The sequence below is a fragment of the Neovison vison genome, chromosome 2 (genome assembly GCF_020171115.1).
Source record: "Neovison vison isolate M4711 chromosome 2, ASM_NN_V1, whole genome shotgun sequence".
Taxonomy (NCBI): domain Eukaryota; kingdom Metazoa; phylum Chordata; class Mammalia; order Carnivora; family Mustelidae; genus Neogale; species Neogale vison.
The window spans coordinates 239,566,929-239,594,738 of NC_058092.1; the positions used below are offsets into that span (position 1 = coordinate 239,566,929).

The 27,810-nt window shown below is 64.2% G+C and overlaps 1 protein-coding gene across 2 annotated transcripts in view; it reads left to right on the forward strand.

Annotated features, from left to right (window-relative positions):
* The window catches only part of INPP5A (inositol polyphosphate-5-phosphatase A), a 157,449-nt gene that overhangs the window by 53,608 nt on the left and 76,031 nt on the right, over positions 1-27,810 (forward strand). For both annotated transcript variants that reach the window (XM_044240766.1, XM_044240767.1), the window contains exons 3-4: positions 9,814-9,914; positions 13,603-13,690. In XM_044240766.1, coding sequence (XP_044096701.1) covers positions 9,814-9,914; positions 13,603-13,690 — 189 coding nt within the window. The remainder of the gene's footprint in view (positions 1-9,813; positions 9,915-13,602; positions 13,691-27,810) is intronic.

The window sequence follows — 27,810 nt, forward strand, 5'->3', positions numbered from 1 at the left end:
TGCCAGACCCCACCTCTCGGCCTCAGGCCCACAGAACGTGGTCTGGCGCCCACTGCGACTTGTGGGGGCGTGGGAAGGAGCTCGTGATGTCAGTCCCTTGCCGGCCTCTGCAGCTGTGGTCAGTGTCCACGTGCAGATGACAGGTGGCTCTGGGGTCCCGGTGACCGGTAAGTTTGTGCTCCTTACGCACCTCCATTTTCTTCCGTCTCAGAGGCTTGCCCAGGGTTGGGTCTTACCTCCTGATCAGGAGGTCAGGAGGTCGCCAGGTGGGCTAGGCCCTTATTCCCCTGAGGCCCACTCTGTAGATGAGCAAACTGAGGTGTGCAGGGTCAGGAGCTGTGCCCGAGGCTACAAAGCCGCAGGATAGGAGCCCCAGCCCCTCGGTGCTGAAGGCCAAGCTGGCTGCTGAGTCGGGAGGCCTGGGGTAAGGGGCACGGCAACCCACAGGGGCAGGAAGCAGCGTGCTAGGGACGGATGGGCAGGGGTCCACGACACAGGGCAGCCATTGGAAGAGGCTGGGGTGTGGCTTCCTGGCAGTAGGCAGGGGAAGGAGGAGGCAGGAGGCAGGAGGCTGAGGAGGGAACTGGGCCGTGTGGGTCCAGGGCAGATTGCTGCCTGCCACAGGGACGGGGGCAGATTCGGGCACAGGAGGAAGGAGGGAGTTGGTTGGACCAGTGGGCAGGAGTGGGGCCTGCGAGCCATCAGGAGAGGGGAGTCCTCAGTTGCCTGGATCTGGGATCCAGGCTTCCTAGCTGCGTTAGTGCCAACAGCCGTGGGAGCTTTGGTGGGAAGTGAGTCCTGCCCCAGGTGGGAAAGGAGGCACAGAGTCAGCTGGCACCGGGGTGGGCTCTGGAGGGTACGGACTTGTGTTCTGGGCATACCATTGCTTGGGGGACACTGGGGAGGTTGAGGGGGGAGGGGAGATGATCGTTAGGGGGCCGGGCGGGGTAGGAGGGCAGCTCACTGGGAAGGCCAGAGCGAGGTGTGGGCCCTGGGCGTCTTTTAGGTCCTGGGATCACAGTCTCCTGCCAGCAGAAATGGCTCAAAGAAGGGGCCTTGTGGAAGTGGTGGGTGGGTGTTGGGAAGGGGTTTCCAGGAGGGGTGCCGAGGTTCTCGAGTGGTGACCATGGGGCTGTGTCCACTACTGGCCAGCGTGAAGCCAAGTGAGCGTGTGTGAAGCAGGCGGGAGTCCTCACCGCGTCTGCTGAGGACCCGGTCTGGCACTGCTCCTGCCTCAGGTGGGTGAAAGCGCTTTCTAGGTTTAAACTGACCAGTAGAGCTTTGATGTCCTAAAGCAGCAAGTTTGTTAAAATTGAAGCACGGTCCCTGTTCCGGGTCTGTAGCAGGAGGGGTCTCCTGCCCAGCTGCGCAGACCTAGGCCCACGTGCGTGCGGCGCAGCGCCCGGTCCAGCGGCCCGGAGCCACCATTCGGTGCTGTGGTCCACTGTGGGCGCGGCCCGGCCGGTGCCAGGCACAGAGGGAACTCAGCCCCGAGCTCTGGGTCGGCAGCCGGGCTGCACCCGTCGCGAACGCAGAGCTTGGGTCCGGCCCCACACAGGCTCCGGGAGACCCCTCTCCGGTCGGCCGGTGGGGCCACGGAGTGTGGCCGTCTGTGTGCAGCTTGTGGGGAGAAGAGCCTGCCGTCCGCCCAGCTGGCCGCTGGCAGTCCGGCCGGTGGCCGTGTGCGGCGTGTGGACCGTGGGAAGGCAGCCCGTCAGGGTGTGGGAGGCTGAGTCTGGGCTTCCTCCTGGGAGCCGTCCCTGGCCTCCCCTGTGCCCGCCCAGGGCAGCCCCCGAGCCCGGGGCGAGGCCGAGCCCCCGCCGCCCCGGTCTTCAGGAGGAGCGTGTTGTGCAAGTGGACTTGGTGAATAGCAGCAACTTTTCTCTCACGACGTTCTCTCGTCCCTTCTGCCTTATCTCGCCATCGGGCTCCCACCGGCCCGTGTGCAGGATGGAATTCCTTTTTAGGTCACTCAGATGCTCTCTCCACAGAAAGCCGAACGCGGCCGGCTGCTGCTATTTCTGGCGCTGACTCCTGGCCCACGAGGGGCCGGTGGGCTGGGCGCGGCCGCCTCGCGGCTTTCCTGGGCCCGAGGCCACCTTCCTCCCGGGCCACCTGCGGCGTCGGGAGGGCTGGAAGGGGCTGCGTGTGCGTGTGCACGTGGCGATGCCTTAGGTGCTTTCTTGCTCACGTTTCTCATTTACTCTTTTCCAAAATATTTTCCTTGATCCTTCTGATGAAAGAACGTGTGTATCCTTATCAGAAGCTTTTTTTGGGGGGTACAGTTTTGGCGAAGCAAGTATGCACTTGAGGCCGTGACTTGATGCTGTCCCAGGTGAGGACAGGCCGGTGTCACCAGCAGCCGGATGGCCCCAGCTGAGGGGAGGCCCTGTGGGCAGGGGCACGCCTCTGCTCACTCGGACCTGCCTGGGGCCTGGAGACCACCTGCCCCCGGGTTGTTGACCGAGACGTGTTTCCACCCAGAAGTAACACAGCTCTCTGTCCCGCCCCGTGGGGGGCTCTTCCTGCCTGTCCTCAAGGTGCCTGTGTCATGGGCCCTGAAGGGGTCCCTGCCTGGGATCACCAGCCCCCGAGCTCCTTGCCCGGGGGGTGGGGAAGGGCCAGAGCTCTGCGCCCGCAGCCTGTGTGGCGGGGTCGAACCCACACCACCTGTCGCCTGTGTCTGGCTTGTGCCTGGTGTCCACTCCCGGCGCCCTCACGGACCACACGAGCAACCATCCGAGGCCGGCCGTCCAGGAGGCGGATACTCCGCAGTCCAGGGCACCAGGCCCGGGGTCTGTGCCGGGAAGGACAGAGCAGGACTCCGTGCGAGCAGGTGGGCCTTCTGGAGAGCCCACGCCGCCCCCGCACCCTGCGCCCCGCAGGCCGCAGAGAACCCACTGCTTCTGGGCCCGGCTGCCCCACGCAGCATGAGCAGAAACCCCGGGACCGAGTCAGTGACCCCCAAACACAGGTCGCAGCCACCCCCACTCTCCGCATGCTGGTAACGTCCTGCACGTGCAGGGGTGGGGGACGTAACCCGTCACGAAGCATCGCCCGGATCCCACGTTCAGTGCCGTCACGTCAGGAGCTCAGCTCAGGCCACGGGGGGCCTTTATGCCCTGGAAGTGGGTACGTTCCAGTTGGGGCTTTGCTGTCGGGCACCGGGCAGCTGCTGGCCCGACCCCAAGGACACACGTGTCCCCCAGGGCACCGGCTCCTGGGGTGTGTTTTGTCACACAAGGATGTGGCAGCAGAAGTGGCTCCGGCCCTGGGATGTGGGCCGGTGAGAGCACGCGACGGAGGGCGTGTCCTGGCAGCGTCCCCTGGGCTGAGCAGAGCCCGTCCCCCGGCTTCCGCCTGCGTCCCAGCCAGGGCCACTCACGTTTGCCTCCTGAAGTACCCACAGCTTCGCTCACTCGCAAAGGAAACATTGTTTTTCTGTTGGTGAAATTTTCCACAGTGTGTCACTAAAATTAGGATTCCTAACGAGCTATTTTGAGTTTCTCACCATGTGCCGTAATTACATCTGTTTTAAAATGAAGTTCTTGGGTCTTTGAGTGACGGGCTGACGGATGCTCAGCCGCCTGCCCTCCCCCAGAACCGGCCAGCCAGAGGCCTGGGGCCTGTTTCCCCCTTGCCCTGCCGTTAAGGAACCAGGGGAGACCCAAGTCAGATGCACACATTTCCTGTCATCCCGACGGGCTCCCCGTCCCCGTCCAGCTCCGGGGCCCTGGGCGGCAGGCGGTTCCTGGCCTTGCTCCCACCGAGTTAAACAGTGAGCACGGCGAACGAAGTATCACGTGAATCCAAAACGTGCATGATGCAGGGGCAGCAGGATGCTGTCCCTCGGTGCCCGCTACCCTCACTCAGTTTCCAGCTCAAAGCCAGGCCTGTCACGTGCCCAGCGTCCGCCCCAGTCACTGAAGCGAAATCCAGGCACCACGACGTCCCGCGTCAGCATGTCAGCCCGAGTCTCTGGAAGAACTGAAAGCGTCCCCCGTGCCACTGTGACACGCACGAGGATGGTCAGGAGCTCCGGCACGTCCCTGCATGTCGGGTCTGCGTTCGATGTTCCCGCCGTCTCCTGATACAGTTCGTGGGCCACGGTGCATCAGTATCTTGGTGGAAGTTGAGACGTTTTCATAACGCTGCGGGGCTGCCGCTGGCGCTCAGTGGACTTGGCATGCTCGAGGTGGGCGGCGTGCTGTGTTCTGAGGCTCGTGTGTCCACGGCGGCACTGCGGCCCCTGGGCTGGGCGCCCACTGGTTGGCTCTCGGCCCCCCGTGGTCCGTCGGTCGGCATTTTCTAGGTTTCCGTCACTCAGCTCTGCGGGTTTCTGTCTAGGGGCCGCGGGGGCCAGCACTGGTGGCTCTCGGACCGTGCGCAGGCCTGACTCTGGGGTCAGGCGGTCCCGTCAGGGCGCTTGGCGAGTCACGCTGTGTCTCTGCACGTGCAGAGGGAGGGCACACGCGTGTGCTCGTCTGTGGGGACCTGTGTACGCGTGCACACGCGCTTGTGTGTACGTCCACACGGGCACGCTGGAGCCGTTGCTGTGTAGACGGCGCGGCCTGCAGAGCCGACAGCGCGGACGCAGCTCTCCACCGAAGACCTTGGCACGTGCGCGCCGGTCGAACTCCCTCGATGGCCATCCGTTGAAGCCTGTGTTTCTGCCTTCGACGCGTGACGGACGCTCGCCGGGTGTGTGAGTGCTTGGCTCACGCCTGGTCTCGCCGACGTGTTCACAGAAGCTGAGCCCGTGCTGCCCGGCTCGCAGTTGGTTGGGACCAGTGTACCCTGACCTCTCGCTTTTCCTCGTGGATCTTTGTCCCTGGAGACTTGGGTCTGCACCTTTGGGGTCTCCTGGACCTGCCGGCCTGTGTCGCGGCCGGGCTGTGTGGGTGAGCTTTCTCGGGCTCGGGCTCGGGGCGCCCTCCCAGGCACAAGTTCAGCTCTTTCTACTCTGGGGACGTTTCCCTGGATGACGATTTTAAACATTAGTCCTGATCTGAAGCTTCGTCCCGCAGGGACTGGTGGCTGTCCTGCCCGCAGCCCTCTCCCGTCCCCCTGCCAGACCCCCTCCCCTCCCCTGCTCACCATCCCCCCCAGCCTCTCCCCTCCTCCCCTGCCCATTTCCCCTGCCAGTGCCCTGCCTGTCTCCTCTCCCCCCTCCCCTGCCCATATTCTCTCCCCCCTCCCCTGCCCCTCTCCCCGGTCCTCTCCCCGGCCCCTCTCCCCTCTCCCCTTCATCACAGCTTCTCCTGTCACTCAGCCCTTCTTGGGTGCTTTGTGATGAGGATTTTGTCTTCTTCCATTTCTTGCTTGAGGTTCATGTCATGTCTCTGTTTCTGTTTTTGGTCCATTTCTGGTGGAGATTTGTGCTTCTGACTCCTGCTCTTGATGGTGGTTTGAGTGCATTTAACTCTGCTGCAGCGTGGGCCGGCCCGCTGTGCCCGGTGGTCCGTGCCGGGGCTGGGCTGGACCTTGTGCTGGGCCTTCTGCTGTTCCGCAGAGTCGGCTCCTGGGAGCCGGTGGGAGGACGCTTGTGCAGCGTCCCAGCTCGACAGCACCCCCTTCTGTCCGCCCAGCAAAGTGCGGCACAGGCCGCCCCAGTCTGTCTCCAGTGATCTCTGCCCACGGTGATCCAGTGATCCGGTGATCGGGTGATCTGGTCCCCGGTGACCCCGTGACCGCGATGGTGACCGCAGCGCGCTCCTGGCTCTCTTCTGTCTTCCCGTTTCCCTTTCCTTCCTTTTCTCCCTGGTCAGCAGCTCCCGAGGCCGCCTCCCCTCCTTTCTGTCCCCTTTCTTTTCCACAAGCCCTGTCCCTTCCTGGCCGTGGGCTCTGACCGGCCGCTGCTTTTCCAGTACTTGCAGACCTGGGGCTCCCCGGCCGCATCTCAGGCCTGCCTCGGCCCGGCCCCAGGGTCCGCGGGCCTGCGGCACGCTGCGGGCTGCCGGCTGCTGGGTCCCAGGCCTGTGTGTCCTTTGCCCCTGAGGTGTCCCCGCCCCAGCCCCTGGTGGCCTCCTTCCACTCCGTGTTTCGGGAGTTTGGTGATCGCAGGCGGCACACGTGGCTGAGACCACGCGGTGCCCGTCTCTGGCACCCCCTCGGCGGGACGCCCTCGCGGTGCAGCCCCTGTCCTGGTCCTGTCGTGGCTCCTCATCTGTCCGCAGAGAAGCTCCTGGAGGACGGACTTGTCCTCCTCCGTCTCCCTGGAGACCCTCCGCACCCGAGAAAGCCGTGTGGGTTCTCTCGTCCGTGTCTTCATGCACCGAGGACTGAAGGGAGCTCCTGGCTGTCCTGGAGTCAGAGCTGCCTGTGGCGGCACGAAGGGGACTGTGTGGCCTCTGGGAAGTACCTGGGGGTCTGCGCACCTCCCTGCTTCGTAAGCAGCCCGCTCCCACGGGGCGCGCCTTCCTCCTCGAGTGGCCGCCTTCTGGGGTCCTGCGGGAGCCTGTCTGCAGGAAGAACAGGGGTGTTTTCCTCCAGATGGCCGCTGGTCACTCCCAGGGGAGGACAGGCTGCCCACACCTGCAGCGCACGACTAAATGTTATTTTTGCTGATTCTGAATGAAAAAAAAAAAAATCTCCCTTTCAGAGGAGCATCCGGAGCCCGGGACGGCCTCGCGTCGTCGTGAGCCACAGGCACGGACATGCTGTCGGGGTCCCCGGCAGGCGCCCGTCGCTCGCCTGGTGGGGGTCTGCTGGGGGCTGAGGCCGCAGCTGCTCACTGCAGGGAGGGACCCGCGCGCAGCCGGGTGACCAGTCAGGCTCCTCCCGGCCTCCACGGCTGCGGCGGCCAGAGGGCAGGGCGGGTGTCTCCGGGCGAGCTCCCTGTGCGCGGGACACGTCCGGTGGGGTCTGTGCACGGGAGCGGCCTGCGGGGGCCGGGGCGTGACCGCTGGTGTGGAGAGACGCCACTCACAGCTGACCTCTTTGCAAGGTCGTTCGTTACTTCTCTTCTAGAACTTTCCGTGGTCTCATCATTTTAATAACTGCCTCCGAATGACACACGACCCTTCGTCTGGGCACGTCCTCTTTTCACGTGACTTCTTCGGACGTTGGGGACCGCCGTACCCTCGGGCATCGCCTGCGCTGGAGGCAGCCCCAGGGGCCTGGTCCATCCCGACGTGTGGCCAGGCGTGTCCGGGGCTTGGTGAGCGACCTGGGCTGCTCCAGCGTGGGGTGCGTGGGATGTGGGGCGCGGGCCTATCGTCCTGGGAGACGTGGGTGCGGAGGGCGGCCAGTGAGCCCAGCGGGGCAGGAGGTCGGAGAAGCGTCCTGGGAGTCCGGCAGGGGATCGGTGGCCTCCTGGGGGCTTCGCAGGGCACGTGTGCAGGAGGGGCCGTCCCTGGAGGCCTGGGGCAGCAGGTCGGGGTGCAGGGTACACAGCCGTCTGGTAACGCAGGGCAGAGGCCGTGGGCCACATCTGGAAGCCCTGGAACCTGAGCCGAGCCGGGCCTCTGGGGCGGCTCCCTGGGGTGCCCGGCTCCTGTGGGGCCCTCACGCCTCTGGGAGCGCACTCCCCGCGGCCCCCCCGCGCCCCGCCGTGTGTCCGGGCCTCCCTGCCTGCCCCACGCCTGCCGCCTGCCGTCCCGGCACCTCCCGCGGGCTTCCTCTGGGGTGTGTCTGGAGCGCGGCACGGCGCCGCGGGAGTCCAGGCCCAGGTTTAAATGGACGGGACCTCGTGTCGGTGGCTGAACAGAGTGTGTTTACGGCTCGGACATGCGTCTCTGCACGCGCAGGGGCCGGTCACGCCCAGCGTCGAAGCCCAGCGGGGACGGTTCGTGGTCGGTGCCCGGAGCCCGCTGCGGAGACAGGGTGCAGGGGTGCGTTGTAGGCCCGAGTCGAGCTCGCGGTCCGCAGTGTCGTCGGGTCGCTGCTCAGAGCTGTCACAGTCCACTAAGGTCCCCGAGAGAAGATCACGGGAGTCACTGTTTTGGCTGTGTGAGCAGTTAAAATTTAGATTCAAATATGATAAATTTAATTTGGAAAATCATTGTGTTTCCCACCTAAAACGTATCGAACATAGGTCTTTCCTGCCCTAAAGTCCAGCTCGGGGTGCAGTGTCGTGTGTGGGGCTGGTTCAGCGCCTGGAGGCCCGGCAGAGCTCAGCGGACCGCAGCGTGGCCCCCCGAGTGGCACTGTGGGACGGCGTGGGCCAGGTGAGCCGTCCCAGGGCAGGTCACCCAGCGTCTGGGTCGCGGTGTAAGACCTGGAGTGAAGCGGAGAGATAGGAGACAGACGCGGAGGGCGCCGTGGTCCGCGTGGCCGCAGGCTGAGGTGCGTCGGGACCCGCTGGGAGGTGCCGTGACAAAGCCCGGAAGGCCTCCGTCCCCAGCCCCACGGCGCTGATTCCCTGGGTGCCCCGCACCCTCGTGAGTTTGGGGCGGCTGCCACTGCTGCTTCCTGGCCGCGCTGGGGCCATTCACCCCCGACGCACGGCACGCGGGCTTGGCTCCCGCGTTCTCGGCCCCTGTGGCCAGCCGTCCAGCTGCTCCGTGGGCTCCGCCTGGCTGTGTCCTAGAAGCAGCTGCTTTCTGTCAGGGCTGCCCAGAGCAGCACCACGTCCCTGAGGCTGTGGATGGCTCGCCGGCCGCCGTGTCCCAGCAGGAAGCGCTGTCCGAGGCTGAGTTGCCGGTGACATCAGAGCGCTTGTGCAGGAGCCTGCCTCCGCGACGCCGCGTTTGGGGAAGGGAAAGGTCATTTTTCAGGTTTTTGGCAAACCCTTCTCTGAGTCAAGAGGTGCTTGGGAGAGGTGCGTGGTGGCCATGGGTGGGTGCGGTTTGTGTGACGGGCAGCTGGGGACGTGGGCCCTGCATGTCTGCTCCCTGCCCTTGACCCTCTGGTCCCCATGGGCCCCAGGCAGCCCCTGTCCTTGTCTCAACCCCGGGCTGTAGCGGCCGGGCTGCCTCACCGGCCCAGTGCTGACGTGCCGTCCCCCTGTGCCCGTGGGGTGGGGCCGGCAAGGGCCTTGTCCCTTCTGTGAGCAGGTGCCAGTCAACATAGGTTTAGTGACCCGTGGGTCACCCCGGGACGCCCAGCGTGGTTTGCGGCGGGGAGCGAAGACGCAGGCGGTTGGAGGACCGTGGTGCTGGGCTGCGTGGGGCGTGGGGTGGCTGGAGGGCCCCCGGACGGGACCCCACTGCCCGGCGGCATCGCTGGGAGCTTCACTCGCGTCCTCCAGAACAAGGGTGCAGGGAGGCCCTGCGGCTCGCAGCGGCCCTGGGGACGGAGCAGGCCGTGCCCGCGGAAGAGCCGCCACCGGGGCCCGGATCCTCTGGCTGTAGCGGGGGCCACACGGCCTGCGGGGACACGGGCGCCGGGCAGCGGCAGCCCCTGCGGAGCGCGCCGTGGGCTCTGCTGAGTCCCAGGCCAGTGAGAAGTGTGCGCGTGCCACGCGCTAGCTTACACGGGCTCACACACGTGTGCACGCGCCCTCACACGTGGGTGCCCACGGGGCTCGCGGCCTTCGTGGAGGACGTTCCCGGGGGTCGGCAGCGAGGTGACGCGGGCAGCTTGTTCCTTGGGGGCGAAACGTGTGCTCCGTGCTGAGACACAGGAGTTTTCTTAACTGGGGGGAGACACCTCGGAATTTTTGAAGACGTTTCGGAGAAACTCGGAGTGCTGGGGATTGGGAGAGCAGAGGATGCTCGAAACCAAGCGGTCGGCCGCACGGTGGTGTCTGATTCCTCCAAATGGTTCCTGTTCCTCACCGGGCACGTGGGGCTTTTTGTCCTGGCAGCCGCCTCCCACACGGGGGTGTCCGTGCGGCCCGCCCCTGACGGCCTGTCCTGCTTCCCTCCCCAGGTCGTGCACACGCACAAGCCGCACTTCATGGCGCTGCACTGCCAGGAGTTTGGAGGGAAGAACTACGAGGCCTCCATGTCCCACGTGGACAAGTTCGTCAAGTAAGTCCCAGCGCTGTGTGCCCTGCCGTTCCCGGAACACGGCGCCCCGGGGGGTGATGTGTGCCCTGGGGGAACAGAAGGTAACAGCGTGCCTTGCTGGGGTGGCGCAGAAGGTAAGACTGTGCCCGTGCTGGGTGGCGCGGGGGGACAGCAGGTAACAGCGGACCCCCGGGGGAGGGGTGCAGAGGGTGACAGGGCGTCCCTGGGGTGTGTACCTGTGAGGGGAGCAATCCCTGGGCCTCGAGACTTCAGCCCCGGGCTCCAGCTGGCGCGTCCCTCCCATCTTTGTGGTGTGGCGGCTGGTGGACGGACACGTGGACGCTCTGCAGCTCTCAGCTGTGTTTGTCACAGTGGAGGGGATGGACGTCTGTGGGGGTGAAATCTTTGTCACCGGGAATAAGTAGCCACGGGCATGTGCTGACCACCACACGCGCGCCCTGCGGCCCCGTGGAGGACAGGCCTTCCCGGTGCTGCTGGGAGCGGCACCAAGATGTCTGCACGGTCCTGGGAGGTGGACCCGTGGGGGTAGAAGCACGCCTGTGAGGCCCCAGCTGAGAAGTGGGGTCTCTGTGTGGCTGTGGGTAGCGGAGCAGCCGCGGCACCTGCCTCCTTCTGCTCTGCCGCGGCCCGCGTGCCCCGGACGCCCTCTCTGCCCTTGGGCAGCACGGCGCCTGCCCTCCGTGGGTCCTCGATGTGGCCTTGTCCACGCCCCAGCCGTGGACTCTGGGCACTGAGACCGCTCCTGCCCGCAGTGTGAGGTGATGCTTCCTCACTTCCAAGGCTGGTCCCTGGAGGCCACCATGCCCACAGAGGCCTCTGGGTCTGTGCCCAGAGCCTGGCACCTGCCGCGTGGCCCGAGGGGTGTTTCAGTGGCCGTCACCACACTCAGTCCTGCTCGGATCCCTGACGTTGTGGACGGACACAAGCCATCCATGTTTTCAGTTGTTAGACTGGGGGGTAATTTGCTAAAGAGCATATCTTTTTAAAAGAATGGCCAAATTTTCCCAAAATAATGTAATTTTAAGGCAATTTTAATAAAAAAATTTTATTTAACTTTAATACTCAGATTACCGTGGGAGAGCAGGGGAGCGTGGCTCAACCCCAGGAGTAGCCAGAGTAGCCCTGACGGAGCACGCGATGGGCGTCCCCCGGCTTGGGCTGCAGACCTTGGGGCGCCGCAGTGAGGTCACGGGGACAGACTGCAGGGGGACCCCCGTGTCGCCGGGCCACATGCGGAGCCGTGAGCCGCGTCGCTGGTGTCACTGCCTGAGAAGGGGACACCGAGCCCGCCCCCCGCACATGAGGACGAGTCTCAGTCGTGTCACGGAGTAGCTGTAAAACTCAGGGTCACCCGGCACCGAGACGAAAGGCAGGACCACGTGGCGCGGCTCTGGGGCAGGGCAGGCTTCTCACAGAGGTGCAGAAGCGCCGCCTACCAAAGGAGATTGAGAAATCCGAATGTTAAACGATGAACGATGATGTGAAAATGACCAGGAGACACACAGTGGAGGCGACCCCTGCCGCACAGCCGAGTCGCGAAGTCCAGCGCTTGAGAGCACAGAGGGCCCCGGGGAGCCGTGAGACGGACCGCGGGGAAGAGCCAGGCTTGTCCCGGAGGGGCCTGCAGGCTTGTGGAGGGAGGCTGCCTGGCGTGCGTCCCCGCCCCCACCCCGTGCCCCTCATTCCCGTCCCACTTCTTCACCGCACATCCCTGTCCCCGCGTCCGGTCCCCGCATCCCCACCCTGCATCCGCACCCTGTGTCCGTGTCCCTGCCCCGTGTCCTCACCCCGTGTCCCTGTCCTGTGTCCTGTGTCCCCTGCTCAAGTCCTGCTTCCAGCACCCCCGTCTCTGTCCTCCCGCTGTGTGCGTGTCCAGCCCTGCAGGCGCAGGTGTGTGGTTTCGCCGTCCTGCTGCTGCCGTCGGTTCTTTCTGCTCCTGCCTGCGCCGTGTGGGGCGCGCTTTCAACCGTTCCTTTTAGAAGACGACCGAGCGAGGGAAGACGCCGTAGACTTTGAACGTTCCCTGCCGCCCGCAGTGCTCGCGGTTCCCTCGCAGACTCCGTTTCCGTCCGGGACCGGGTTCCTTCAGCCTGAGCTTCCATGACGCTCGTGTCCACACAAGTCATTGCTGACGGATTCTCTTAGCGTTTGTCTGTCTGAAGAGCGTCTTTGTCCTCAGGTTTGAAAGATGTTGTTGTTGCGGATAGAACCCTGGCCTGCCAGCGTTTCTGTGCCAGTCCTTAGAGGACACCATCGCACTGTCCCTGTCGTGTGGTTTCTGACGGGGACCAGGCCTGGGCCTCGTCCTCATTTCTGGGTCTCACGTGTCTCTTCCCTGCCCACGGGACGCCGTCTTCCTGGCTGGTTTGCGGCGACTTGATTATTCTGTTGCAGTTGGATTTCCCTTGTGTCTGCCTTGCGTGGGGTCCTGATTCTATCAAATTTGGACAAACTTTGCCCACTATTGCCTTAACCCTTTTCCTCTCCCCCCTTCCCTCGTGCCCCGACCCCGGCCTCCAGGGCGTCCCTTGTGGCGCCCGCCATGTCCCATCGGCGCTTACGACTCGCTTTCCTCTGTTCGGGTCCTTTCTGTCGCTGTGGCCTGTCGTCACCGACCTCGTTTGTGTCCTTAGGTTTTCAGCTGTGTTGATGCCCCCCTGGCCGGAAATGTCTAACGTGTGGCTTCAGTTCTGCCGTTCCTCCCGCGTCTGCGATTCTCGACGTCTTTGACCACACTCACGACGCCGGCTTCCGGGCGGTTTTCGCTAATTTTTGCCTTCTCTGCCCGTCCCGTTGACCGATCTTCCATAGATCGTGGGTCGTATTTTGCCACTCGTGGCCCGAGGCAGTTTTTGACGTAACAACCGTCGTCGGAACTTGGTGTCCTGCTGCGGACGCGGCCGAGGTGGTTTCCCGCGGGCGGTCCGGTTTGCGTCCTACGGCCAGAGCCCTGCTTCCGTGGGCCCCACGTGCGGGCGGCTCCCGGTGCCGCAGCCCCTCCCCTGCTGCTGCAGAGCCGGCGGGAGGGCTTCGGGGGGCCCCTCCGTGGTGGGGCCGGTGGGGGAGGCCCCTTCCCGCCGCGGCTCTGGGCACTCCCGGGGCTCCCCTCCCAGCCCTGTGTGCCGAGCTGATGGACGGGTGCCCACGCAAGCTCATTCTGGTCGTGGAAGGAGACCGTGAGGAGGACGGGTGTTCTTCTGTGGAGCCCCTGTCCCTGGTGCTCAGAGACCCTCCTTCGTCTGTGTCGTGGAGCGCCAGGAGTCTGAGCGCAGCCCCTCCCCAGAGAGGGATGGGGGCGCTGCAGCTGCCTGGGCTCAGGGGCATTTGGGAGTGTGGTTTCCTGCCCGTGCCGGCTTGGCGCAAACAGCTGGGATGCCCCACAGACCCTGGGGTCGTGCTGTGGTGGTGTGAGGCCCAGGCCCAGCCCCCAGGGTCCCCGCGCCTATGTGTCCCCGTCCCCGAGACACTGCTGGGTCCCGCGCATCCCCGGGGCATCACGGGATCCCGGCCAATGATGGGCAGCCCTCACCCGCCCGGGGCACGTGGTGGGCCTCCGTCTGCGCCCCTCCCCACTGCTGGTCGGGGGCCTTGACAGGGTGGCGTGCAACACGGCGTCCCTGCCAACAGCCGGGGGTCGGAAGCCGCGCCCCAGGTGGCCTGTGCACTAAAGGACTTTCTCCCCTCCCAGAGAGCTGCTGTCCAGTGACGCCATGAAGGAGTACAGCCGCGCCCGCGTCTACCTGGACGAGAACTTCAGGTCCCAGGAGCACTTCACGGTGAGTGCGCGCCGAGTCCCGGGGTCGGGGTCGGTGCCGGGCTGACCGTGTGCTGCGGGGCTGCCGCCCTGCCGGTGTGGCCGCACAGGCTGCCGTACTCGAGTTGGTATGTCAGCGGCTTGGATGGGGTCCACGGGCGGGGGCCACCAACAGGGGGACCAGGGCGCAGCCTGTGGGCTGAGGAGGGCCGGTCGGGGCTCTTCACAGAGGCGAGGGTCCCTCCTGTTCCCGGCTCTGCTCCGAACAGCTGCTCACAGGGCACAGGCCAGTTCCTTTGCCCAAGCCGCCCTCCCCGGTAGGGGAGTGGGACAGAGACCTGCCCCTTCTCTGCATGAGTCCTTGGTCCGGGGCGCAGTGGACACCTGGAAAGGGCGCCCCGCTGGGGTGCTGCGGCTACGGGAGGAACCCGCTGATGGGGAGGGCTGGGGCTTCTGGGAGCAGCAGCTGTCAGGAGGGCTGGAGGAGCTGGCTGCTGGTTCACAGGACTGTGGCCTCACGGTCCCCATCTTTAGGGGAGTGTCAGGGCTGCTCAGTTAGCTTGGTTTCCTCCGCGTTCTGTTCCCGGAGTCCGTCGCCTCATGTCTGTCCTGTCGCCAGGAGCCGGGTCCAGAGCAGGCGCTCGGCCCTAGTGTGCAGCAGCGGGTGCCTGTGCCGGGGGCAGGCAGGGCTGGGAGCCACGTCCCCAGCGGGAAGCAGCACGGGGAGGTCGCCCTTCGTCAGAAGGCGTCTGTCAGTTCTCAGCCTTTAAATCGGGGGCGTCCGTGCCAGTCCGGCAGTGTCTCCTGCGGCTGCCGTGGTCGTCACCACGCAGCTGCCCCACGCCTCTGCCGCCGTCCCCGCGCACGGCGACCCTCCGCCACGCTCAGCGCGGCCTTCCCGCCCGCCGCGTCAGCCACGCCCGCGTGGGCCCCGTGCTGCCCGCAGCCCCCCGGCTTCCTGCCTCTGCCCGCTGGCCGCTGGCTCTCAGCCGGTCCTTGACCCAGAGACACACTCCACCCTCACGCTCCCCGGTGGCAGGACCTAGTTCCGCGTCCTGTCGGAGCGTGTTCCGGCGAAAAGCACCGCAGTCGGGCGGCAAACGGCATTGGTGGGGGGCTGGCGGGGCCGGCGCCGCGGAACGGGACGAAGGGCAGGTGCCGTGGGGCCCTGGCGGGGGGAGCCCTTCAGAGCAGAGCACGGAAGGACGTCGGGATGTCCCTGCCCGGGACGGTGCGTCCAGGCTGCTGGCACGCGCGTCACGGGGACCCCAGGAGGAGCGGAAACAGGAAGTGGGCAGACACGGGGGGGGCTTTAAAAACCGGACGAGCTGTGTAGATGGCGCAGGTCCTCCCCGTCATAGGTTCGCGGTGGCGGCGGCGTTCCCCACCGAGGCTCATCCTCGCGACGTCCCTGCGAACAGGCCGCGTGTGCCGTGCCCCGGGGCGCTGGCCTCTGCAGGCGCGCTCTGCTGTGCCACGAAGCCGCCAGGTCGTGCGGCGGTCCCTGCTCCCCCGCTGCTCACGGGACGCGTCCTCGCGTCGGACCCGCCTCCTTTCGGCGGCACACTTGGTGTTTCAAAGTGAGCCGTGCGGGGGGCCCTGCCGACGCACGCGAGCAGGCGAACGTGTGTTGGGGCCACGGTCGGCCTCAGCCTGAGCAGCGCCGCGGGCAGCGGGACCCGTTGTAGGGACATGGGGGTCTGTCCTCAAGAGGACGCCGCGGGCGGGGTGCGTGTGCCCCGTGTCAGACTCGCGGATGCGGACGAGACCGCCGACGGCCCTGAGACCAGATGGGCAGCGGCTCGGGCTCCGACGCCTCCCCTCACGGACCGGTGGGCCCCGTGCGACCCCGCCGCCGTGGCGGGACACCGACTAGAGCAGCGGCCACAGAAATGGCTGTCACCGACGGTGGCCCGGTCGGCTGCTGCGGGACGGGGCGGGGCCCGGTCAGCTTCCCTTACATTTCCTCCGAAACGTCTTTCCAAGTGAGGGTCAAGGAGACTCGGAAGAACACCCCCAGGCAGGCTCGCCAGGGGCTTCTCCAGACAGGTGCAGAGCAGCCCCGGGGGGTTCGGGCGCCCCGAGGGCCACCTGTCAGGACCCCGCCGGGCGCGCTCCAGCCACTCCCATCCCGGCCTCAGAGCACGTCCACGTGAGCTGCTCACACGCGTGTGGGGATCTGGCGTGAGGCCAAGATCGCACACCTGTCGTCTCAGCACGGAGTAGATAGACCAGAAGGAAACAGAAACGGTGTCTGGAAGACTCCGAAATATCTAGAAATAAACCACACACGGGTCCAGAGAATGTCACGGAGCAGTTTGAACCGTGGGTCCGGTGACCTGGAAGACAAACGGGCGCCATCGGGATTTGCAAGATGCGCCTACAGGGGTCCATAGAGGGGAGTCTGTGGCATTAAATGCTTAGCTTGGACAGTTTTGAAAGTAAGAGCAAATTAACCCAAAGCCAGCAGAAGGAAGGAAATCATAAAATGGGAGCATTAATGTGCGACAAAGGAAATAGGGTAGAGAAAGCAAACCCAGCAAATCCGATGGTACCGTAGCAGGACAACACGTGCAGTGAGCCTCACCCCACAGGTCAGTGGTGTTTAGGGAACGAGGCTGCGGCCATCGGGGTCAGGAGGCTCCCCGGGGCCAACCCGGGACCTGCCAGAGGCCAGGCTGGGGCCACCTGGGGCCGGGGGGGGTTCGTGAGTGCTCAGTAGACGGGCCGGCGAACTTGAGAGAAGAAACGGGGTCCTCCCGGAAAGGCCTGGTGCCGGCCGCCGTCCGTCTGCCTCACTCACGCTTGCCTCTGGAAGTTTCCTGAATTTTCTCGAAGCGGTCGCTGTGGCGCGCTCCACCGTCTGCCCCGCGTCACGGTCGGGCACACACAGCTGCGTCTCTCTTCCGCAGAAGTGCTCGCTTGGTGAGAAGGGGAAGGGCACAAGGTCGGAGGCTGTCGGGCCCAGGAGCCCCTGTTTTGGTTTCCCAGCAACCCGAGATTTATCTCAAAACGTCATTCTGCAATTTGCGGTGGAAAAACAAACGCCTGGAAAGAGGCCGTCCCGTAACTCAGCAGTTTCCTCGAAAACACAACCTTTTCCGCAGAAAGCGGAGTCTGAAGCCCCCAAGATCACGTGATGACAAAAATTGGAAATAACCTTAAATACCCGAGCGTTTCCCACTGCGGGACGGCCGTGTGGCCCATGGCCTGGCAGACTGTGTCTGGGGGACCTGCCTGCAGCCGCAGGAGGGGGCACAGAGCCCGCGGCCCGAGAGAGAGCTCAGGCCGATGCTCTCACCCCGCTGGCATCTTGCCGTCCAGCTGGCGCGTGGAAATACTTCGCGGTAAGGCTGCTTTTGGTCTGTTCTTCAGCCCACACGTTTCCAAATTGAAAGCATCCGAGACCAGGTGCGTCCAAGATCCATGGCATTTCTGTTAAAATTGGCAGCACTTTCCTCTTTTGGTCGTAAATGCAGAGATGACGCGTTAGCAAGAATCACGGCCGTGGTGCTTGGTTCGAGCCTGAGCCCGTGCTTGGGGGCGGCCCCTCGCTGTGCTGGACTGACCTGGCATGGGGACATGGGGACCGCAGGTCTGAGCCCCTGTGGCTGCTGCTGCACGGTGTCAGGGGACAGGCTGGAGGGCTTGGCCTGCCGGCAGCGGGGGTAAGCGCGCTCCGACCTGCAGTGCTGTGGCTTGGCTTTCCTTCCAGGGTCCCCATCCTCTGGGGGGGTGGGGGGTCCTCTCCCGTAGTCGCAGTCCCGTGGGAGGCACGTTCATGGCCACTAGGTTACTGGACAGCCGTGTTGGGCGGGTGGGAAAGGGGCGCCTGTGCTCCAGACGCCAGCCGGAGCTCCTCCTGGACTGGGCACAGAGGTCCGTGCACGTGTGCCGTCCCGGCTTGTGACCGAGATGCCGAGGGTTCACCATGAGATCCTGCTTGACCCGGGGCCCGTGGCGTACCGTCCCTCCGCGCGCCGCATGCTGGGGTTCTCCGCATGGCCTGGTACGGGGACTGCCCCCCCGGAGTCCTGGGCAGGGCTGGGCTGCGTTGGCTGTGGCCACTCTCCCACCCGCACCTGCTGGCCTCTGGCTGTCACAGGGAGGAAAATTTAATTTTTACAAGATTAATAGTATTGGAGCAATATTTTTAGCTGAGTGTGGTTCAAATAATAGGCCATTAATTGGAAAAGGAAATTGAAATGAATTTATCTTATACATAAATGCTGTCACAGGTTTTAATAAGGATCAGAAAATAGTGGTCTGTTCCCAGAAAGAGGGCGACCCCAAAGCACCGGGTCTGTGAGCGTGACCCCACGTGGGGGTCTGCCGTGCTGCAGAAGCCTGGGGGACGGACCACGGGGGTCTGCCTGGGGGGGCTCTGGGCCTTGGGGGGCTGTGGACTGGAGGAAGTCTGAGCTGGGGGACTCGACCTGGGGCACTCGACCTGGGGGGCTGGGGGGGCACCCCGCGGGCTGATGCTTCCCGTCACCAGGAGGTGGCGCCAGAGCAGCACTTGGTCCAGGAGACGGTCCCGAGGCTTTTCTGACTTAAAACAAGGGTCGTGTTAGATTTGCTCGGAAGAGACATGGGGCCCTTCCCTGAGACCAGCTGTCTCCCTGCGGGGACCTGGCTGCCACCCCGGTCAGTGCCTGCTCCCGTTTCTCCCGGAACGTCAACACCAGAGGTCGGCCTCCTCGGGGCACAGCTGGGCTCTGGAGGGCAGGGCCCCGTCCTGTCCATGGACCGCGTGGGCGTCCCTGGGGCAGACTGAGGGCCCTGGCCCTGGGCGTCTGCACAGCCTCCTGTGAGCTGGACGGGTGGGCTGGGGCTCGCGTTCTGGTCCGGGGTGGGGGCCCTGGGGGCACCCCTGCTGGCCCCCTCACTTCTGGCACTCTACTGCCTTGTACCCCTGAGCCCCGGTTGTCGCCCTCCTGCTCTGGTCAAGGGCCTGGGGTCCGGCCCCCATCCCGGGTGCCCAGTGGGCGTGCTGTGCGTCCGAGAGAGCAACGGGAGAGCCGAGCTCCGTTGTGTGCGACGTGGGTGCCCTTCGTCCCTCCCCGTCGGGGGCAGGGCTGTGGCTCTGCCAGCATGAGCTCAGGATGGAGGCCTGACGGGGTTTAGATTTGTTTAAGACCGTGGGTCGGGCCTGGGGCCCCCACATTTGGAGATGGACTCCTCCAGGGCAAGGCAGGGGGCGAGGTAGGGGGAGGGGAGGGGCAGGGTATGCTAGAAGCCACACGGCAGCAACGACCCCACGAGGAAGAGGCTTGCCCCCAAGGTGCCCGAGCCTGGACGCTTGCCTGGATGCCCGAGAGGACCGGACCTTGCCGGCCGCTGCTTGATTGCGCGGGAAGCAGGTGGACAGCCCGGCTGCCCTCTCCACGAGGGGGGTGTTCTCCGCGCCTCAGTGCTGAGTCTTTCCACATCCCGGCAGGCTCTGAGCTCGTAACCTCCTGTTAAGGCTTTTGGATGTGCCCACAAAGAACGCAGACATTCCAGAGTCGATCCGTGGCAGGTCTGAAGGCACACTTGTCCTGTTCTTGCCACGTGGACAGAGAACGCCAGGTGGTGGGACAGGAGGTTAGTGTTGCTGGTGCTGCACCGGGACTGGCTGAAGAGGAGAGCAGGAGACGTCCCTCTAAGTGGGACTAGACCCCTGGGCACCCCTCCCCGTCCCCCTGGCCCTCCACCTCCTGCCTGCTCCCGGGTCCCTCCCACGCGCTATGAGGTGGGATGCCACGTGACCTGCAGTTCACGCTGGGGACAGACCGGAGGTCGCTGGGGACACTGCAGCATCTGGTGGAGAAGCCAGCGGTCACCGCTCGGCACCCTGGGCTGATCCCCAGCATCCCGGGGTCCATGGGACGCCCCCGCCTCCTAGAACATGCATAAACTGGGGCGACAGGTGGAGGCAGGGCATCGCGGTCACTGGGTTGCTCCCCGTGGATGGAGGCCCAGCGGTGCCCGTCTTCTGGGAGGAGGTGGCAGCCACCTTGCCTTACGTCCTGCCTCTTCCCCCCCTCGCTCACTGACACCCCCCAGCCCTGCCCTCCGTGTGCATCCCCGTTCCCTGCTGCGCACGGCCTCCGCCTCTCCCGTGGGACCCTCCTTCCCCCGCTCAGGAGCACACCCGCTCTTTGCCCGTGCCCCCGTCCCTGTTGTCCTGTTCGCCCCCCGAGGACGTTGTCCTGTCTGCACCTCACTGGGTCACTGACTCGGTCTCTGTGGAGGAGCAGGTAGAGTCGGGCACGTGACATGTGACGGTGATTCGCACACCTGCTTAGGCACGGGGATGGGCTCCGGGGCAGGCGGGACTCTCCAGGCCGTGCCGGCTTCCTGGACCTGGGTGCTCGGGTTCCCTGGCCCACCATGTGTGCTGGGCCCAGCAGCACAGGAGGCATGCGGGGCTGTGCAGGCTCAGGAGGGAGGGTCCCCAGAGGACACAGGGAGCTCTGTACCTGCTTGGAGGGAGCTGCTTCTGTCTGGACTGCGGCGAGCACCCCCGCTGCGGGGTGTGCTTGGGTTCCCGAAAGGCTCTGAAGTGCTTCCCCCAGGAAGCCTGCCAGGATTGGCCTACCAGGAATCTCCACCTGCGTTCTCAGGCGCTCTGCATCGGTCGCTGTTGACTTTGCAGCAGGGCACGGCCATGCAGACCTCGCCACAGAGGAAGTGGCCCGGGGCGTTTTCCAGGCCTTCTGTGTATCTATCGATCAGAGACATGAGAGCTCAGGAGTCGTGTCTCACATCGCGGGGGGACGTAGAAAACACATCACTTACCACACGGAAAGCTGAACGTCGATAGGGCATGTGAAGGTAACAGCTTTCCTAGACTCTGGCTTCAGAAGTGGCTAAATGAGGAAGAAATTGCAAATTTATTTTGGTATAATTGCCTCGTCTTGCTTCAGTGCAGGAGTGAGCGTCTGTCCTGCTGCTCGTTTGCGTGACGGGCAGCCCCAGGGTGGGGTGGACAGGCTCGTTTATGCGGGTGAATTCCAGGCTCCTCCGGCCAGAGGCCACCCCCACAGCCCCTCCCATGCCCCAGTGACCCCATCCTGCCCCCACTGGGGGACCTACGAGGAGGAGGAGGATGGGCGCATCCGGCTCCCGAAGCAGGACATGCCGGCCGGCCTGGGCACCCCGCACGCCGTGTCGAGGCCACTCCGATACGCTGCAGGCGGTGCCAGGTACCCGGGGAGGCCTCGGGGTTCTGGGACAGCAGCGCTCTGGAACGTAAGGGTGTGGGACATACGGGCTCATCCAGTGGCTTCCTCTCTGCAGCTCGTGCTCAGTGGCCGTGTGTGTGGTCGGGAAGCTGGAGGACTGTTCTAGCCTGCACGCCACAGGGCAGGACCCTGCAGGGCCTCTGAGAGCCCAGATATGCAGATGGCCAGGCAGGGAGGAGGGAGCGGGGCTGGCCCTTGACTCAGAGTGTGGATGGCACGGCCACGGCCGCTGGGGCCCTGTCCCCACAGGCGGGCCTGGCCACGTCCGCCACAGGAAGGCAGCCCACAATGGCGCCTTCGCTAGTCCCTGACGTGTGGCCGGCGACCTCAGATGTGTGCACAGCAGCCGGACCCAGCCCAGGTGTTGTGTCTGCCGAGCAGACCCGACGTGTGCTGTGGGACGGGCAGGGGCCGGCGGGACTGGCACCCACATCCTCGTTGGCGCCGGGCTGGTGTTGGCACTGCTGGTGGCCCAGGAGGGAGGCCGTCTTGTGAGGGCCCTGGCTGTGGGCCCCTAGAGGATCTGAAAGACTGAGCACTCCCGGGCAGTGGCAGGCCAGAGCCGGACACTCGTCCTCGGGGCCTCGCCGCACCGAGAGCACGTGGGGTCCGTGGAGAGCACTCCTGTGACCGCAGGCCGGCCTTCTCGCATGCGAGCTGACTTCTTGAAGCTCTCGGAGCAGGGCTCCTCCTGGGCAGAGGGGTCTGAAGCCAGAACCGTGTCGGCGTCCTTGAGCACCGGGAACAGGACGGGGAAAGCGCGTGGGCTCCGGCCTGCAGAGAGGAGACCAGATGCCTCCGCTGCCTGCGGTGTCCCAGCTGGCGCCTTCAGCCCTTGGCGGATCTGGTTTTTGGAAAGAGGTGCCCGGGTGAGCGGCATCCCGGGAGCCTGGCCTCGTTTGCGTGCAGGGAGGAGACCGGAGACCGGAGACCGTCAGGTTCCCCCGAAGGCTCCTCTCCGGGGGACCCCTCCCCCGCCCCTGGCCTAAAAGCTTTGCTTCGAAAGCTCCCCTGTCCGAGGGATGTGCAGAGGTGGCTCTCTCCGTTCCCCTGTCCTCAGACCATGTATCCTGGGGGTAGGCCCTGGGGCCTGGAGGGCTCCGTCCACCCTGGGAGGGCCCCACCTGCCTCGGGGGCCCTGGCTTCACCCCAGGAGGGCTCTCTCTGCACCTAGGAGGGGCTGGCCCCTGACCTCGTGGTACATTCCCTCAGTCCGACTCCGGTGCTCAGGGCTCCTGGTCCCGGGACACCTGGGTTGCTGGTCCCCCCCAGACTGCTGGTCCCCCCCAGACGGTGCTCCTCCCTCTGTCTGCCGCTCCGTGTTCTGGGGCACCCGTGCTCACGTCCAGCCCTGTGCTACGTTAGCACCGCCGAGAGGAGGGTGTTCTCGTGGGAGCACAGGCCCCAGGGGCCCTGTGCTGACCTTGGACTCGCTTTTCTGAGAGGGTCTGGGTCTCCCTCATGGGAGGCCTGCCTCCCATCTGACCGGGTCTGCTGGAGGGCTCGGGGGGTGGGGGACAGGGGAGTGCGGCCGCTGCTGTATTCCTTCCCTCCGGTCCAGGCCCCTCCCTGCCCCCTCAGTGGCCCTAGTGCCTGCCAGAGAGGGGCGGCTGGAAGGTGTGCCCCTGGAGGAGCTGTGCCCCCATGACCAGCCCCTCATCCCATCTCTGCTCTCCTGAGTAAGATTTTAGGGGAAATTTATGGAAAATTAATGGAGTTCACGGATGTTCTTTGATCCGAGGAAGGGGAAGGAAGGAAATGCGTTTCTGATGAGGGAGCTGCTCTGTTCTGGGCGAGGCCCCTCCCGTGGCCGCGCCGGCCTCCGCGCCCTGCCGGTGGGACCAGACAGACCTGATGGAGTGCAAGGAGCAAGATTGGTTTTCCGAGGGCGCCGGGCCCTCCGCGCTCAGCTAAATCACACCGTCTGCTTTGCCGGCGGTAACGACCGGCTCCCCTCGGCGGCACCTGCAGCCCCACGGGACGCGGTGATGGGCGGCCGGCCGGCGGCGGGGCCCGCGGTGAAGGTGAAGCTGTCATATCGATCTTTTTAGCACTAAAATATGAGCCACTTTACTCCGCTCCCCGCTGCTGTGATGTGAAAAATAATAACTCGGATCCAAATTAAAAATATTGATCTCTGGAAGGTGCTGGAAGTAAATACGCGCCTCCCGAAGTTTTCGGGTCAGCCGAGGAGCCGTCTCGGCAATAAATGTGTCGGCACGTCAGGTCCAGGGTTCTTGATCTGTTTTTCCTCCGAATTGATTTTTCATTATTTACTTCCTAAAAGTGTTGAAATTTGGTCTTCCACTGTTAAATCCCAGTGTTTGGGCAAATTATTTCTTTGGGGCTTATGAGCTGCTCCTGACCGACTCGCTCATTGATTGATTGATTTTTGACTCAATAAGCTTGCAGTCGCTGCCTTATTTAGGGCTTCTATCATAATTTTTTATACATTTAGGCTTGACTTTTTTATTTGCCTCTAACAGATGAGGTGACGCAGGGTATTGAGCGGGGGCGGGTGGCCGCCACAAGGTTAATTTTATCGGGCTCCGTGCCTTCTGAGGAGCTGCTGGGTGTGTCCACACCACAGGTATGTCCGGGTACAGCAGAACCCCCGGCCTCCGTAAGCCCCGTACCCACAGGGCCGTGACCCGGCCTGCACCGCTACCTCACAGCCGAGTCAGACGTGGTGGGCAGCCCGGAGTCGCAGACGTCGTGGCTGTTGGTGGGCATGGGGGAGATCCCAGAGCTCTGGGCTGGTCCCTGTGGCCACGCCGGCGAGTGGGAGGAGTCGGTGCCTGGGGCAGCTTGGCAGGGAGGCAGGAAATGAGGGATGGCCACTTCTGTTTGTGGGAAGACTTAGGACTTCAAACAGGGCTCACGGCCAATAGCACATCTTGCTGCCCTGGGAGTCAGGGCTCCCCATGACCATTTCCCACTCAGTGGTGTCCGGAGTGAGAGGTGGCCAGGCACAGAGGCCCGCGGGCTAGACCCTGGAGGCGGCAGGAAGAGGGGGTTCTGTTCCTGGGCCTCTCGGGGGATGCCAGCCCTCCGCACCCTGTGTGCCCCACGTCCTCCTTCGGGGGGCCCCGGCGTGCCCCTGCTTGGTGCCCTGCTCCTACACCGTGAGAAGCAGCGGCCCAGCATTTTCCATGCGTGCCGTGTCCGTCCTTCATGCTGGGAGGTCATAGCGAGAGGCTTGGCGGCCTGGGCCGGCTCGGGTCAGCACTCCGCAGGAGGCACCCCTTGGGACCTGCGGGTGACCCTTGCTCCCCAGCGGCTGGAGGGTGCAGAGGCCAAGAGAACCCAGGGCAGGGAGACTCCTGTGCCTCACACGAGGGCCTGGGGTTCTGTCCAACTAAAGTCTGAACAGGTCCGGAGGCTGACGGACTTTTCGGAGGGTGGCTGGTTTGTGACAGGGAGGGAGGAAGGCCGCCAGCGGGGGCCGGACGGGCCTGCGGGGAGGGATGGGGTTGTGGAGGAAGGGACTGCTCTTCTCCAGCCTGGTTCGAGGGAGGTGGATGTGCTAAGGGCCGACCACGCTGGCGGGATGCACGTGTGGGGGCAGCCCCTGTGTGGTCACCTGCTCTAGGGTTTGGGGCCGGAGGTAGGAGGAGCCCCGTGCTCCGGGCCAGCCCCCGGCGGAGGTGGCCGCTCCCCAGGAGAGAGCTCAACTCTGACTGTCAGATATCCAGAGCGTCCAGTCCCAGAGTCCTGTTTTCTGACTGTAACGCCATTTCCTGGCATTTCTCTGCTCTGGGCACTGCATCTGCCTCTAGAAACGGTGTTTCAGACAAGGACACGGATTTTAGAAGGATGATGCGTCCCCCTAAACGTCCACGGGGGCTTGCTGCCAGCAGGAAGTGGTCTAAGGGTGCTGCCACCCCGTTTCCTCCCCAGGGACCCGGAGCAGGCCGCTGGGGGGATGCCAGGCCAGGGTCCTCCTCGTGCCTCTGCTGATACGGGGAGTTGAGGCCACGAGTTGGCCTCCTTCTTACGAACCGGGGTCTGCTCTTCTCCGCCGAGGCTTGGTCTGGCTTCCCTGCCGTGCAGGTGACTCACAGCCTTTCCGTTTGGCTGCAGGAACCTGGGCGCTCTGCTCTCCGTGCGGGGCTGGCGCCCGTGGGTGCTCGCGCGACCTCTGCCCTGGGAGCCCACGCTCTAGGCTGATGGGCACAGGGAGGGTCTCCATGAAGGCCTGGGCCCTCAGGCAGGATAGGGAGGTGCTGCGAAGGGCACCCCAGATCCTCCGGCCTCACACATTAGGTACACACAGTTCTAAAAAAGGGGGTTCCCTTAGGGGCACTTAGTGGCTCATTTGGTGAAGCCTCTTGTTCTTGGTTTTCAGCCCAGGTCATTATCTCAGGGTCGTGAGATCAAGCCCCGCGTTGGGTTCTGTGCTCAGCGGGGAGTCTGCCGCGCTCGTCACCTCTGCCCCTCCCCCGACCCCACTGCATGCACTCTCAAATAAATAAAGAAGTAAATAAATAAAAAGCGTCCTCCTAGAAGAACCCAGAACTGGAGAGGCAGAGAGCTGCTGTGGTCTCAGCCCAGGGGCGGGTATGGTCACCCAGCTGTGGACTGTGCGCCGAGTCCCCTTGCCCCATGGGGAAGGCAGGGCACTGGGCAGCAGCAAGCTGACCCGGCCGCATGCGGCGTGTCCCCAGTGCCGATGAAAACGTTGAGTTTTGAAGGACAGCCGTGCTCAGATTTGGCCAAACTCTGGAACCGCAGCCCCACACGGCGGCAGTGAGCTGAGACCCAGGTTCACTCCGTCCGCAAGCCCGGGTCAGGCCCTGCCGTGGCACACGTGTTCTGCACTGCAGGGGGACGTGGCAGACACGGGACAGGAACTCGTTTTCTCCTGAGAGAGGACGCCTACGGGCAGGCATGAGGCGGAACCTGGGCCGTCGAGAAGTCAGGCCACTTGGTCACCTCTGTGCCCACATGGGTACCCAGACTCAGCTCCCAGTGGCCAGCCTGTCCTTAGATTCATTTAATCGGGGGAAGCAGGAGGAGGGAAGTCCAGCAGCTCCCGCCTGCCGCCGGGCGGTCAGAGCTCTGTCCTGCGCCGCGTCTGGGCTCCGCACAGCACGACACGCGGTGCCGGCTCCCCACGCACCGATCCCAGCGCCCTCGAGCCCTTGGTCCCTGAGCGGACGGACTCCGAGGACCAACGCTCACAACACGCAACTGTGACCACGCTCCACGCGATGGGACGCACCTTCAAGTCCTCCGCCACGTGGAGCGCGTACACTCAGGGCCCAAGTCCACGACTGTGTCGTTTCCAAGCGTGAGAAGGACCCTGGGGCCTCACAGATGTGGGAGTCACAGACGGGCTGCTCGGGGGTGCTGATGTCTCATCTGAACCTGCAGGGTGAGCGGGAGCAACCACGGAAGGAAGGAGGAGAAGGCGTTCCCGGTTGGGCACGTGTGTGTGCGCGGAGGCCGCGGTACACGTGGATCTGCACCTCCGGGGCCTCTTTGTGGGTGGCCTGCTGCCAACCGCGAGCATACGGTTCTCGACGCCCCCTCCCCTGCCACCCCCAAGGCCATGGCCTATCCGATGGGGGCACAAAGACCCAGCTGTAGGGCAGCTCTGAAGGAAGACAGGGAAGGGCAAGTTCTAGCCAAAGGAGTCCGAACCCAAGGGGCACCCCCTTTCCAGTGCCACACTAGAAAGCCGATGCCAGACAGGAACAGTGTCCTCAACATCTGGCATCCAGAACTGACCACGGGAGATTCCCATCGGGCCAGTCTGCAAGCGCGCAGATGCAAAAATGAAGAGTCTATCAGGTATGTACAATCTGAGAGAAACTATGTCCCAGCACCCTGTGTCAAGCAGCTCTGTCGTGAGGTACTGTATCCAAAAAGGTGGGCACGGAATCCGGGAAACACAGAAAGCAGAGGGGATTCGAACACGGCAGGTCCCTTGAGGTGTGTGGCACCGTTCACACACACGTGGGGGTCGTCTGCACCGCGGCCAGACGTGCGCAGAGAGCTTTCCTCTGCTTCTTGGACACGACGTCCTTCCTATCCGGCTCTGAAAACACCAGGGTGTGCTCCGGTGTGTGAGGCCTCAGCTCCAAGTCTCAAGGGAGTCCCCAGCGGTAGTGAAGACAGAGCCCGGGAGGGGACTGTGTACCAGGCAGGGGAGCAGCTACTGAAGCTGGTTCGGCTTCTAAGAGGGCTCCCCAAGAAGTGGTACTTGATGGGTTTCCTGATGTGCTTTGGCGTCCCGAGGTGAGACGGCGAGTGTGGGGGTGGCCAGGGTCGCGCACACGGAGGCTCGGCTCACGTGCAAGACGGCAGTAGCGACTGCGGGGCAGACAGAAGCTGCTGCAGAAGGAGAGGCACGTTTCTGAAGTTACGCTGCTCTGCTGGTCCCCAGTTCAGGCAAAAACGGGTCTGCGTCTCGAGGAGGGGGGTCAGGGCTGCGTGTGTGTGACGCGTGCGTGAAGAGGAAACCAGGCTGAGGGAAGTGAATCTTTATCTTCCCCCCAGGAAAGTCAGTAGTTAATGTTGAAAACTAGAGAGTCAGGAAGTGGCACGATGAGCTTTAGCGACACGGACGTGAATACCGCAAGAAAATGGGTAAAAGAAAGTCGTTTTCTCTGGGTGGGAGACCATCCACGTGATCGGACGACTTGCAGAGCTGTGATTTTTTTTTTTTCTTTTTACCAACTTAAAAAACCCTAGAAGTCAGAGATTCCTTGTCTTCATGGAACCTCAGAGAAGACTTCGGGGGAGAGGAGGCGCATCCGGGCCCCAGCGCTGACGCAGGCCTGGTTCCGCCGTCGGAGGGATGGGCAGCGACGGAGGCTGGAACCTGATGAAATGTGAGCACCAGGGAAAGGACTTAGAGGATTAGATGGTCCTTGGGCCGTTGTAGTTTGGGGAAAAGAGGTGAGTT